The sequence below is a fragment of the Uloborus diversus genome, chromosome 2 (assembly GCF_026930045.1).
Source record: "Uloborus diversus isolate 005 chromosome 2, Udiv.v.3.1, whole genome shotgun sequence".
Classification (NCBI taxonomy): domain Eukaryota; kingdom Metazoa; phylum Arthropoda; class Arachnida; order Araneae; family Uloboridae; genus Uloborus; species Uloborus diversus.
The window spans coordinates 23354367-23369234 of record NC_072732.1 but is presented as its reverse complement, the minus strand read 5'-3'; the positions used below and the strand labels follow the sequence as shown (position 1 = coordinate 23369234).

The 14868-nt window shown below is 36.5% G+C and overlaps 1 protein-coding gene across 1 annotated transcript in view; it reads right to left on the bottom strand.

The window, feature by feature from the left end:
- Positions 1-13890, bottom strand: part of LOC129217455 (uncharacterized) — a 31470-nt gene extending 17580 nt beyond the window's left edge. The window contains exons 1-3 of the mRNA XM_054851755.1: positions 13657-13890; positions 11343-11562; positions 6244-6514 (exon numbers count right to left, since the gene is read on the bottom strand). Of these exons, the coding sequence (XP_054707730.1) occupies positions 6244-6514; positions 11343-11562; positions 13657-13834 (669 nt within the window). The 5' untranslated portion in view covers positions 13835-13890. The remainder of the gene's footprint in view (positions 1-6243; positions 6515-11342; positions 11563-13656) is intronic.
- Positions 13891-14868: the final 978 nt, after the last annotated feature.

The following is a 14868-nucleotide window of genomic DNA, read 5'->3' as shown; positions in this document are numbered from 1 at the left end:
AAATGTTTCAAAATTTGAATTTTCGAGTAATTTTTGAAAATTAGGAAACTAAAAACGCTTTTTGTCTTTTTTTGGTGATGTACGGAGAAAGGTCAGGTTTCGGGCGCTAGCCTCAAAATACTTTTTCAAAATACTTTTTGAAAATAAAGCTTAGAAACCAAAATATTCTGTCATTATACATCGAGAAGTTAGAAGAGGAGGGGTGCTCTTCTCCAGCTCTTCAGCTGTCCAGCCTAAAAATGCACCTTTAGGTAATGTTTGCTTACATTAAAGGAAGTGTGAAGGTGCCTAGAATCCTTCCTTCCTGGAAATATTTTGCTTTTGAGGCTCTAAAAATTCGATTTTTAACTATATTTATGCATATTTTAGAAAGGGATGGAAGATTCGTGAGCTCGTCCAAAAACCTCCTTTTAAAGCTATTATCACGATATAAACTAGGGAGGGAGGGAGGGGATCCTATCAAAAATCGTTTGTCATTGAAAACCTAAAAAATGTCATTTAAGTTGCTTTTAAGCAAGTTAAGTGATAAGGGCTGGATAAGCTAGTTTCCGTTGACATTTTTTCCAAATAAAAGACTTAAAATGCAATTTTTTGCTACATAAGGCATTTGTGAAAACGCATGGGAAAAGGGGGTTCTCCCTCTAGTTTCGAAATTAAAGCCATAGAAACGAAAATTTAGGCTCTCTTTGGTCTTGGTAACAATAGGTATACTCTGAGAACAGCAGCATTTAGAGATCGTCCAAGTGTCTGTAGTTGGAATCAAGAAACGATGTAAAAGATGGAGAAAAATTTTGAAATAAAATTTTTGTTTTGAGGATAGGGATATAATTTATCTCCCAATTAAGGCCTATCCTTCTTTTTCAGCAAAACAATTAAATTAATTTATAATGTTAAATTTTGTTATCTTCTCATAATATTTTTTTCTTTTTTTTTCTCAAAAAAATTCCTACCATCGCAAGGCTTTGGGAGGGACCATGGCCCCCCTGTAGATCCGTCCCTGAGTTGGCATGAGCTGTAAATGAGCCTTTAAATATTATTTCATTTTGATTAAGTCATGATGTAGTTGAAAGCTGTAACATTTTGGTTCGTTTCATTTGAAACATTTTTAGAAACATGTGTCATCATCTCAAACACTGGGAGGACTTTTATGGTTCAGCTTTAATTATTTTCGGGTCTCGAGTGTTAAAAGAAAATGCGGTGTAAAAGCCCAATAAATGAACGCGTCTTACCAGGAAGCCGTAAGATAGTGTAATGATGAAAAATTCTAAATAAGTAGCAATCAAAAGAGAAAAGTAAAACATGTTTCTAGACACATACATTTTTTGCCCTCGTATCGCCGTTAACAAAGAGGCTTAAATTGTACCAAAATTTCTAGAAAAGTCCCCAAATTTAGCGAGTTTAAGTGGGTAATGGGAGGCATATTTCTAATGCTTCGCAGATGAAAGTCCTGCCACATGCAGACGGTGAAATTGCGGCATATCTTCAATTACTCGTCAAGTTCTTAAATTTGGCACTTCTCTTAAAGTTTCAAGAGACTTTAAAACCTCATATCGCGATAACAAGGACACGAGGGCAGATAACTTTTGCATCAAAAAATACCTCAATATGATCTTTCGACTGATACCCATTTTGATTTTGTTTTCATTATTGCACAATTCGTGTGGTTCCCTGGTAAGCAGTGGATAAAAACTACGTTCTCTATGCGTTAAAATGATGTTACTGCTGCAAAATCGTCTAAAAAGACTTTTGAAACTTTATTATTATTATTTTAAATACTAGGATGTGTTCATTCACTGGCGTGATGTATACCCATCTGTAATTTCCTGAGGCAAGTTCCACTTTGCTTTCTCACAAGCTTAAGCGGAATATCATTTAGTACTAGTCGGCCCGTGCGGAACTCCGCACTGTGCTTCGAATCATTTCATAAGACATTTCGCTCTTTAAAATTTTCAAAGAAAGAACATTATGAAGAAGAACCGAAAAAAAGTAAGCGCAGAAGAGAAGGCATGTAATTTACAGACATCAGTAACAAAACCTCGTTAAATACAACGTTGTGATAATTTGATCATCGCTCACCTTTTGGTCGTACATATTTTTCATGCAAACATAAATATCATTAAAAGTGTGGCTGAGTAGTGACTCGTGAAAAAGCAATAATTGTGCATATGAAAAAACAGGTTGTGGCAAATACAGTCCTGCCCATGTGAGCATCTGACGGGAAAAAAAGAAACATTAAAGAGATATTCATTGGCACGGATTCGAATTGGCGCCAGTCTGATTAACAACCCGACCCCCCAACAAACCTAGTGTGTGCGCCTTCCTTTTTGAAAGCTATTCATTGAAGGAATGCGTAGTAAAAAACAGCAAAAAAGCTTTTTGCCAAAAAAAAATATAATAATAATAATAATAAGATCATGCTTCCATGTTTTGTCATTAACCAGCATGATACGATTTAAAATTATTCGTAAAGCATGGAATTTGAATAAAGAATGACGAAGATCTCACGTGGCGATTAAAACAAACATTCTAGAGAAGTAATAAATTAGATTGAAAATAAGTGTTTTTATCTTTGAATATTGAACTATTTCACATAGAAGGTTGTTTTAACCGTTACGGCTTAAATTCCCGCACATGTTTCTCTTTTAATCGAACACTTAAAATTCAGAACCAAAACCAGTTGAATTGAGTCCGTTTTTTAAGTGTAATTTTTCGAACGTAGACAAAATGTTTTTTTTTTTTTCAGCAGAAAGCAGAGGAGTAGAAAATGATTTCTTGCTAATGAAGTTGATAATAATTTTAATGCTTTATATCGTATTCGCGCGAATAAAAAATTAAAGGTTTACTGGGTGAAACTCGTAGTTTTAATTTGGCGTAGTATTTTTTCACTTGTACAAAAGGTCGAACATTGCTATTAGAAACATCTACATTTCAGCATACAATGAAAATGTTTTTCTGCGCAAAAAGGATTTCCTTTAGGTAATTTTAATACTTTTTTATGCTTACATTATGCTGAGTGGTCTGGATGTAGTCAAAGCTTAAAAAAAGGGAAAAACACCTTTCGATTAACAGTCAACTTATCCGAATGATAACTGCAGCCTGCATAAAGGAGTCAAAACACCAAATAGCATTCCCACTGCATTTATTTTATTACGTGTATATGTTATGTGTATATGGAATGCGTAATACTAATATAAATTTGATATTATGTCGGACAGCCCAAGCTTGCCCGAAGTTCAGATAGTTTATAGCCGAACGCTCTACCGAAAAAAACTTATCAGTTTAACCGAACAACTAAGTCCCGTAGCTTTTTAGCTTTATTAAAATATGAACACACACACACACTTTTTTTTTTTTTTTTTTTACCGAAAGCGACGTAAAAAATTGGAAAACTTCATTAGAACTTTACTGAAAAAAAAAAAAATCATAAGAACTGCAGGCATTAAGGTTTTGAAACAGCAAGGGGTGTTTTCAAAAACTTGATTTTTCGACCGTAAGTCTATTTTTCGTCATTAGCCAGCCTGATAAGTTTTAAAATGAGAGGGGAATAATATATAAGATAAGATATTGAAGAAAAATGGTTTTATTTTTGAAAATTTTTACAATTTATTAATGCAGGCTGCTTGAACCGTTATGACTTAGATGGCAGCACGTGTTCATCATTTAACAGCACGGTTAAAATACAAAATAAATTAAACTATGCTCTTTTTTAAGCGTAGCTTTTCGAATGTAGTAAAAATGTGATAAGCTATTTGTTTTTTTGCAAAAAGAAGAAAAAATATATATTTTACCCTTCAAATATAGGTAGTAATTTTTTTATTTGTACAAAGAGTCAAAAACTCATTAGAAGAATATATATTTCAATATACGATTTATTATTTTTTTTTCTGAACAAAAAACAATTCTATTGTAGTCTGAAATCTTAAACCTGTTACTTATATTTTCGCTTACATTATGCTTTAATTTTCTTACCAGAGCCAAAGCTTAAAAAGAAAAAAAAAACCGTACAATTCCGAAGTAATTTAGCACAAAGTCACTTCAAGTTTTCATATCAGCAAGGAGCGTTTCCTTCTTACTTATTCTATTCCTTCATAACTGTTATTCACTTAATTAAGGGTTCATGTAATACGCGATATTTCTCTAATTTTTTGTTGCAGATTGTCCGGACGTGGGCCCGAACACGCATTCTCCTGGTTACGAAGAGAACGCTCTGCCGATCAAGCTATTCAGCTCTGTCGGTCATCGCGCGAATTAAAGTTATAAGTTTAACCGAAAACCTCATTCTGGTTCTTTAAAACAGGTTTTTCGGCTGAAAAAAACAATTTTTAGACCGTGGGTCTATTTTTCGTCAGTAGCCAGCACCATAAGCTTTAAAATAAGGCGTAATTCAAAGAAATCGATCAAGAATTGAGGAAAATCTGGCGTAGAAACCAAAAACAGGCTACAGAAATAATATATAAGGATTTGGCAGCGTGAGAACCTTGAAAGCAAAAAGACGATCGAATGGCGGGTACAAATAGAACTTACTCGCATTTCAAGAAACAAATAAAATGTTCTCAATGATGCAATAATGACGAAACATATTTATTCGATCAATCTGGACCAACACTATTTGAAAATTTTAAAAATTCAAAGGAATTGAGTGTCACAAACAGATGACCATATCATCGCCTTAGAGCAACAGTAAGATATCTTAGTGTTATTTCTGGGATTAGATATCTTACTGTTGCTCTGAGGCGACGATATACTGAATGTTAGCGGTGGTGGATTTGCACATTCGCTTGTCATAAAGAAAAAAACTTGTCTGTTTTGAATCGAAATAAAGAAAAAACACATTTGATTAAACAGCGTAATTTATATACATAAAAAAAGTTTTTTCTACATCCACACATATAGTAGTGGGATCTCAACAAAAAGAAATGGAATACGCGCCCTTCCTCCTCATCCCACAATATCTCCATCCCCGCTAGTCTAATTTCGCTTCACCCCCGAGTGAATCAGCCTTATAGCGCATTCAGCGAAGAGTGATGTACAGGGTCCATTATGAAAGTAATGAGCATAATGTTATTGTGACGCGACGATAGATGGCAGCACGGTAAAACCGGCTGGGAAAGGTGGTGCGGGATATGCCCTTTCAATGCATCCAGTCGTTAGTTGCTTTCGAGCAGTGTGAGCGGAGATAAGTGCTCCGCTTGAAGTATGTTTTCAACTTTTGTAACATAACGCAATGGAGCGTTCGCTTGAACAATGACACGCCATAAAGTTTTGCGTGAGGTTTGGAAAAAATGCAACCGAAACATTCCAGATGCTGCAAGAAGCCTTCAAGGACGATTGCATTTCAAGATCACAGTCTGGGAAGTGGCACAAGGCATTCAAAGAGAGCCAGGAGGAGGTCGCCGACGAACCCAGTTATGGATGTCCCCGGTAATCCCTCACCACCTTACAGTCCCTACTTAGCTTCATGTGACTTCTTTTTGTTTCCGCGACTCAAGAGAGAGAGAGAGAGAGAAGAAAGGAAAACATTGGGGAACCTTGGGAAACATCCAACACCATGTTACAACGTTCCTGAGAGGCATTCCCTTGGAAGAGTTTCAGGGTGCCTTTCAGGCGTAGCAAACACGTCTCCGCAAGTGTATTGATGCAGGAATAATGTATTTTGAAGAATATTGAACATTTATACAAATTACGATCAATAAATATAGTTTGCCAGTAAATGCTCATTACTTTCATAATGGACCCTGTATACAAAGCAACGTGAAACTTGGCGATACCGTTGTCTGATTAGCACTGGGATGATTGAAAACAGCGCCAATCAGACGAGTGAAATGTTTATGAACAGAATCACCAATCCAATGAAAGTGGCAAATGTTGACACCAAACACAGCAACCCTTTTGGTTCATTTCTGCTATCATTTCTCCCTGAATGCACTACAGTTCATTTGCTAGCAAAAAATAAATAATCTTCAGAGTTTATCGTTGCACTAAGGCCTTGATTCCCTTTGGAGTGAAGTGAATCGGGCAGAGTGGAGAACGATTGAGGGCCCAACTCACATACGTCGTATGTGAATTGTATAACTACTTTGGAAAATTAGATATTTTTTTCTTTATTCTAGTTTATGGGCATCCTTTGACATTTTCCTTCTTTTCTGCCACCAATCGGCGGCCATGTGTAAAAACGTCACTCAAACTTGTATTGCAATATGATTATTTGTGTAAATACTATTTAATTTGAAAAAACGTACTCACCATTGCATCACCATCGATATCATTCATATTATTTTCTTTGTTAGCCTTTTCCAGTTTGAAGCCAAGTCCTTTCGACGTGTCTGTGGTCAACGTGGTTTGACGCATAGAATTTTGTATCTTCTTATTGCGGGCCGATTCTGCATTTGCCTGTTGATATTTCAAAACGGGAGTTTTCAACAGAGGTATCTGATTTGGGACAGGCTTGTTGATGGCATTTGTCTGCGCCTTCTTTGCGTTAAAAGTTTCATTCCTCTGTGGTAAATACTCATTTCTGAAACAAAACATGTGGAATATTCCGTTACAGTAGTTTTAAGAAAAAAAATCATAGTTTTAAAATTTATTTTACAAACAAAATTCATGAGCTAACGACCAAGCGGCACGACCTTGAGGGTCACGGATTTTGATAAAATTCCAGCTATAGGTCCAGTCTCACTAGATATGAGTGCAGGTAAAGCGGTTTGACTGCATAGGCCCTAGTTTCTCTGCAACGAAGGTCCAAAGTTGCTAGTTTGGCCCCAGAAATGCAATGGCGTTTCCATTGGAGTTTCTTAACTCGACACTATGTTCAATCTCCCAACATCTTTTTCATCTTTTTGTTAGTAAATTGAGTATAAGGGAGGACACGTATTTATTTATGGGCATGATCTAAGTTTGTTGAAAAGTCGAAACAATCTTTTATTTTCGTTCTTTTGTGTGTCATGTGCAATAAATCAGAGTGTTTTCTCTTCTCCCATTTTTTGCTTATCAATGTGGGACATCTTTGATAGCAGACAATAAATATCCAGTTAAAGTAAATGTTTTTATTAGCAAACGATAAATATTTGTTACTAGCAAACGATTGATATAAAATGAAAATAATTAGTTTCATTTGCAAACGATAAATATCCTGTTACTATGTTATTTTGGCATTCAAGTTATTAAAATTAAAAGTAGGAGCCAATTGGAATTTGAGAACAGCTTATTAAAAACTAGTATTCAACGTAATTAATTCAAAGATAAGCATGCAAACGGCTCATTCTGCAGTACAATTGCAGAAAAAGAGATAAAAATGGTAATTTTAAAGGAAATTCCATTGCATTTCTGGGTTCAAATTATCAACTTTGGACTAGTTGGAATAGACCTATATCTCAAATTTTGTTCAAATCCGTGACCCTCGAAGTCATGCCGTTTGGTAGTAAGGTCACGTGATGAAACCCTGTATTGCATAGGCTTCCATACGTGTAATTTTAGAGGGGTCTGAGAAAATTTACATGTTTCAAGGCGTTAATTTAAAGAAAAAAGGCTCTTACTTTCTCTTTCTTCTTAATGAAAATTAGATTCGTGAAAATATTCTGTTTTGAAATTCGACGGACATTAATCATCTTAATACTATCCATATTTTTGTTTTCTTCTAAAGTCAGGTGGAATTTTGTTATTCTATCATTCAAAAAGCAAAACCATTGCTGATTAAAATTTGAAAAACAGAAAAGTAGTTAAGATTTTAAGCCCCCCCCCCTCCCCCCAATAATAGCTTATGTTGAATTTTTTTGAATTACATTTATGCTCAAACTTTATTTAAAAATTGACAGTACCTGAACCTATGTCCTGCGGGAAGCTCACTACCAAACGGCACGAACTTGAGGGTCACAGATCTGGACGAAATTTTGGATTTAGGTTAATTCCCACTAGATATGAACCCAGGTGAAGCGGTTTGACTGCATAGGCCCTAGTTCGGTCGTAATGGGGGTCCAAAGTTTCTAGTTTGGCTCCAGAAAAGCAATGGTTTTCCTTCGAAATAAACCTTTTCTTGATATTGCATTGCAGTATCGCATAACTGAATGCATTCACAGTATAGAGTAAATTTCACTGCCCCTACGTTGTACTAACAAGAGACGCGACAGATGTTAGGAGAGCAAATATTGTGCCAAGTTAAAAAATTTCAAAGAAAACACTATCGCAGTTTCGAAGCCAAACAAGCAAATTTAGAACCTCCTTGCACCCGAACTAGAGTCAATGCACTCATACTATATTACTCGGGCTCATATCTAGTACGAATTGACCTAAATCCAGAAGTTTATCCAGATTCGCGTTCCTCAAGTTTTTGCCGTCTGTACCACACTAATTTACAGAAATTCGGAGAATTGCAATGGAGTTTTATTGAAATAGGAAACTTTGGGACAATATCTGCCTTCCAAGACATACGGCGTCTCTTTTCAGTACGACGAATAAAGGGAGGGGAGATTTATTCTGTGTTCTGAATGCATTTAATTGGCTCATACTGCAATGCAAATGCCAAAAAAGAGTAAAAAAAAAAGTCTGATGCCAAAGGAAAAAACATTGCTTTTCTGGACACAAATAACTACTTTGGACCCCCGTTGGAGCCAAACTAGGGCCTATGCAGTCAAACCGCTTCACCTGGGTTCATATCTAGTGGGAATTAACCTAAATCCAGAACTTCGTCCAGATCTGTGACCCTCAAGTTCGTGCCGTTTGGTAGTCAGATCCCCTTCTGCCCCCCCCCCTTGTGGGCGCCCATGATGTATTGTATTGTTCATAAGAGAACACAACCAAAGTCAATAAGACATGCACGTGTATTTCAGAGCAGTGGTTCCTAGAGTGGCCCGCATGAATCCTCAGGGATACTTGCCAGTCTCCAAGTGATCTATTTCAGCGAAAGAAAAAGTTGGGTGTACGTGGGATGCTAATAAAGGTCATCGAGTCTGGATCCCATTTAAGCAAATAATCAGAAAAATTTAGGGATGTCTAAGAGTTATAGTGTACTGAACGTAATATTCTGAATTTTCATAAGATGGAAACGCAAGCGTAACCATTCAGCTCACCAGTGGAGTGTGGTTCAAAGTTAATCAATTGTGACGTCATAAAGGCCAAGCCTTGTTTGAAAAATTGGAAATTTAAAAACAATAATAAAAAATTAAATGTTTTGAAGATAAAATATTTTCCTTACCCCATGACATTTTTTTTTTTTTTTTTTGAGCAATCACGATTGCTTATTGTTATCATTTGACTGTTTTTGATGTTCCGTGCCTTTTTCAGCTTGGACCAGAAGCTTCTGCAGCACCACCGCCCACCGTCGTCTGCAGGCAGCGCGGCGCGGCTGCTCCGGTCCTGAGCTCTCCGCTTCTCCTGGTCGAAGGCGTCCATGTCCTACACACACGCACGCTCACACACTCACACATATACACACACACACGCCTACGTGCATATACACAGGTCTACGCACACACACAAGCCTACACACTTAACACACAACTATGCACACGTAACCGCCCAGGAGGAGAGGCAGGTTTGGGGGGGGGGGACAGGAGCTGTTTCTAGAAACTAACTCCAATGAGTCTCCACGAGTCCTGTCGCAACTCGTGATTGCGAAAAACATAATTTGAATTCAAAATTTCAGAATTCAAATTAATTTTATTTATTTTTTTTTTCATTTATTTATTTATTTATTTATTTTTTGCTCATTCTATCAACTTTAGTAACTAAAAGTAGTACTTTTGACTGATGGAAACAACCCCATTAAAGAAGCGAATTTTATAATGAGCTCTGCGCTTGCTATCAACCCTATCGTTGCCATTTCATGTGAGTAAAGAAGCGAATTAAATATTGCGCTCTGCGCTAATATCATCAGTGAATGGCATTTCATCACTTGTGATGTCATGTTCAGAAGCGTAAAAAATAAAATTAAATCTGCCCACCAATTAAAATAATTGTTGAAAAATTTTCAACTTTGTCATTTTTTTTTAAATAGTCAAATCCAGTATTTTTAAGCGTGCTCTTTCAGAAAAAAATACTTCTAAATTTCGGTAACGATACCCCATTGTCAAACTTAGCCCTTTCTGGGCGATATGAAGCTGTTTTCGCGGTCTCTCGTACACATATTCTCTCTTCTATTGGAACAAGATTTGTAGTGTTACAAGATTTTTTACTAAACCCTCTTACGACTTGAAATCTTCAGGTGAAACAGAAATGATCTCCCGCTAAGATGCAAAACGCTTTCGTTTGCCTAAACACAAGCAGAACCTATTAAATCAAATCTGCTTTATTGAATAACACAGTTCGTAAAATACTATAAATATTGAAACTTTGACGCAACAAAATTACAATATTTTTACTCTTCAAAAAGTCTTTAATGTTCTCGTGCTACTAAAACGTCTTAAAAGATTGTTTCAATTTACTATACAAGTTTTGAACATTAGATTTGACGAGTTATGCAATTTGCCTGCTCACGTTAAATTAAGATGAAAGATCAAATTTTTAAGATTTATTTTCGACTTTGTAAACGGAGTAATTCTAACTATGAACTTATTAAAATATATTTTCATTTTATAGAAGTTATAGTAAATAGAACTTTACTTTATATAAGGGGTGTTCAAATGAAAAGGGTACCAAACGATTCTGTGGGTCTAAATGAACACTTTATTCAAAGTATGCACCATAGGCCTGAGCACCACGATCCCACTGATTAACTAACCGAAGGATTCCTTGTTCCCAGAATTTATGTGGCTGTAACGAGACTCAGTCCTTCAGAGTGTTCTTGAGTTCGTCATCCGAGTTCAAGCGCTCTTCTTTCTGACGCTTATTCAAAGGATCGAACAAACGGAAATCGCAGAGCGACATGTCCGGACTGTAGGGCGGATCGTCAAGTTGCTCCTGCTTGAATTTGGCTAGTGCCGCCTGTTTGAACTTTGACACGTGCGAACGCGCGTCATCGCGGAGCAGTGGTACTCTTCGTGAGCAGCATTGATCTTTTGCTCTTGATGAACCTGCGTAGGCCTTGAAGTGCCTCACAGTACAGATCGAAGTTAATAATTCTCCTATGCTCAAGGAATTCAACTAGTAAACCTCGTGCGTCGAAAAAGATGGTCTATTGGACGACGCTCTTTGTAAGGGCCTTTGATGTCTCCTGCGCATGTGAGCGTCCGTGCAGGGTTCGATACACGCTGGATGCTCCAATCGCATCCCTAGATGTCTTACTACGTTATCCCATTGCGGTGGCATACACAAATTGTGACGTTTGGTACCTTTACATTTAAACACCCCCAAAAAAATTTTAATGTTTCCAACAAACTCTAAATCTGAATTTAAATGGAAAAGCAAATTACTTTCTTTTTGAATTGCTTTGTCGGTTGTAGAAGTCTTCACCCTTCTTGAAATAAAATTTTTCATTATTGTTAGCATAATTCATTTCATCGTTATCAACGTGCCGATCGCCGTACGTATACATCTCCTGTAGCCCCTGCTCCTTTCTTGGCATAAAAAACGCACTTTCTGGTCCTGGTGTCACGTTCGGTAAGGTTCTAGAGCTCTGGTATGCCGAGGGCCCTGAAATTCAAATGAGAGAGACATTATTAAGCTGCTTCTCTTCTCTGAAAACTTCAATAAAAATAGTTAGCTCTCGATAACTCGAAGTCCCAAGGAACCGGATGAAACTTTCGAGTTATTGATAGTTTGAGCTATAGGAAGTTTTTACAACAGTCTGAAGAGTTTGAGTTCCGATGAAAACTTTGAGATAAAGGAATATTCGAGTTATAAGCTTCGAGTTCACGAGATTCGACTGTAATTGTTGTGTAATTTTGCCATTCTTTAAAACAATAAATAACTTTTCTTCGCTGATTTTTTTTTTTTTTTTTTTTTTTTTTTTTTTTGACCCATGCTGTCCGATTTCGAGGGTAAATTATCTATTCGTACTTTTCAATTTACTTGAGACAACAGAGTAACTATTTTTTTAATTTAATGGTATTGTTTATGTATTTACTCTCTTCAAATTTAAACATCAGTTTGAACTTTGACCAGAAGTTGTGTAATACAGGGTGCGGTATATCAATCTCCCACATTTTGGAGAGGACACATCGTTGGGAGTGGTATCTGTATAGATAGCAGTAATAGCAATGGCATGACACGGTGAGCATTGTAATGTGTTGCGGAGGAGTATATTCGTAATGGTGGTTTTTGATCACGACTCAGCAAGAATTTTGCGTTCGGTTCCAATTTGACCAACATGATTTTGTTCCAAAAAGAACAAATTCCTGTTTGGGTATCCGACTTTAGAGCCACCCACAGGTTCCCACTGGAAATGAAACCACAGAAATAAAAAAAACCACCATTACGAATATACTTCTCTCCAACACAAGACGATGCTCACGGCATTGTGCCATTGCTATAATACTACTGCGAACGGTACTTTGGGGAGGGTGGGGCACCTTGGGACATGGCCTACCTTGGGACACCATAAATTTCATTTGTAATTTTGTAAACAGAAATTAGGTTTTTTTTTTTTTTTAGGACTTCGTAGATGACAGCAGGATCTACTCTTCAGTGTACTTTGGAATTTCTCACATTAGAAGATAAGCAGTAATCTAATTGTCTCTGTTTTCAGAGGTTCAGAGTAACGTTAATGGGTGGTTTCATTATTGAAATTTTCAAGTAGGAAATGAAATAATTTAAATCGGAGCATATGGGAATTAAAACATGTGCTTTCATAATAATTTAAAGATTAAAAAAATGTATTGTACTGCTAAGTCAAACTTTTAAAAATTTAATACATAATAACTAAATAAGTGGGGCAGTTTAGGACACACAGTGTACAGTATAGAAAAAGCTTATTTCATTGTACTTTATAAATTTGATGAAGGGTTTAAATTAAATAAAAATGAAAAATGAACCTTGAACCTTGAAACAGCAACAGAAAATGTTCTTAGTAATAAAATTTCAGAGAGGCTGTAAAACATATGGATTGAGTAAAAGAACTCTTAAGACAGTATGTAAGTAAATTTAAATTGAATATGAAACCTAATGAAATTTGTTGGGTTGTAAGTTCGTAAATAAAGCATTTTTAATCAATTAGGATTAGTATTTTTTATTTATTTAAGTTTTTTTGCTGGTGTCCTGAGGTACCCCACCTAGTGGGGCAGGTTGGGACATTGTAATGACTTTTTAATTTTTATTATGAAAATGTATTTTGATGAAATAATGGAGTAAAATAAAATTTAATTGAGGCAAAAATATCTGAATTACATGTTCAGCTAAGTTTGTAGAAAATTGATTTGAAAATTATTTAAAAAAAAAACATTAACTAAAAAGTGTCCCAAGGTCCCCCACCTTCCCCTATTGTACTGCTATCTACAGATACCAATTTCAACGACGCGACGCATCTCTACACAACTCACCCAGCGTCCTATCCAGATGTGGGAGATTGATAAGCCGCCCCCTGCATCACACCACCACCTCTATAGTCATTAAAACTGATATTTAAGTTTGAAAAATAAATGCATTAACACAGTAAAAATTATAACAAAAAACTCTGGTGTCTCAAGTAAATTGAAAAGCATTAACAGATAATTTACCCCCGAAATCAGACATCTGGGGTCGCTCACTGATCAGGAGAATATACACAAATGGTTGCACTAACTTACTCACCCCATCCATCATGATCCATCGACTCATATGCTGCATTGTAATCTTCTTCAAATGAAGAGCCATCATTTTGCTGAAAGCTCCATTGATTATTATTCAGCACTGGTGTTTTAAGATTGTGAGACATGCCTCTATTTCCATGAGCGGGGATGATTGGAGACGACACATAACGTTGCGGCATTGGTGTTGAAAAACTGTTTCGAAAAGAACAGGAAGTAGCACTCCTTGTTGCTAGATTTGGACCTGCAGAAGAAAAATATGTATATAGCTAGATAGATAAGATCCACTCGTATACTCGTAAATGTTCCAATTCCGGAAAAAATGCCAATAATACAATCTAATAACAAAGGAAAACAAACCCCGAAGCACCTAGAAAGAGTTGCCGGAATGAAACGAAATTTATGCGAAAAGACAACATTGATGACAAAATGATCATTTATTTCTGGAAAAATCCCAAATGAATGGAGGTTTTAGTACCCTGTCGAGCTCCAAATGGGAAGATTGGGCGCCGCATATTGGGCACCGTCAATTGAACACCCAGAACATTGGGTGTCGGGAACATTGGGCGCAGAGAACATTGGGCGTACGAAACTTTGGATACCGGGAACATTGGGCACCCGGAACTTTTGGACGAAGCGCTCCTCATCAAATGAATAAAAGTGGCACTGTTATGTCACTCAGGGGTACCCACCTAGGGGGGTCGAGGACATTAATTTTTCTAGGGAGGGTGCCCTTTTTCTTGGTGTGGGAGGGGGATAAACTCCCCTGCGTCGCTGTATTAATTAGAATCAGGGTTGAATTTCCCTATCAGCTAAACAAGCTGTAGCTTTAGGTGAACTGTCTGAATGGTTAGGGTGTAGTTTTCTCATTAGTACCTATTTTCTAAATATTTTCATCATTTCTTTTAAATAATTTTACACAGTTTAATCTAGATAATTTTGCAATTGTGTTTGCCGGTGGGTTGAAGGGATAATCAAAACTAACGGGTCGAAAAATAACATTATATAACCGAAAGTCGATGTGAGCAAGTAATAGACTGTATGTCATCGTTACTCCTCTCGCGCTCTTCCTCTCTGTCGATAAATACCGACGATTTGTTGAACCAAGGGCAATTTTTCTTTTGTATTGCCTTAATTTTCAAAAGAGTGCATAAGCTTAAAAAATTTTATGTTTTGTTCTCCTATGCTTTGCTGATGTTTTAAAGTTTGAATTACC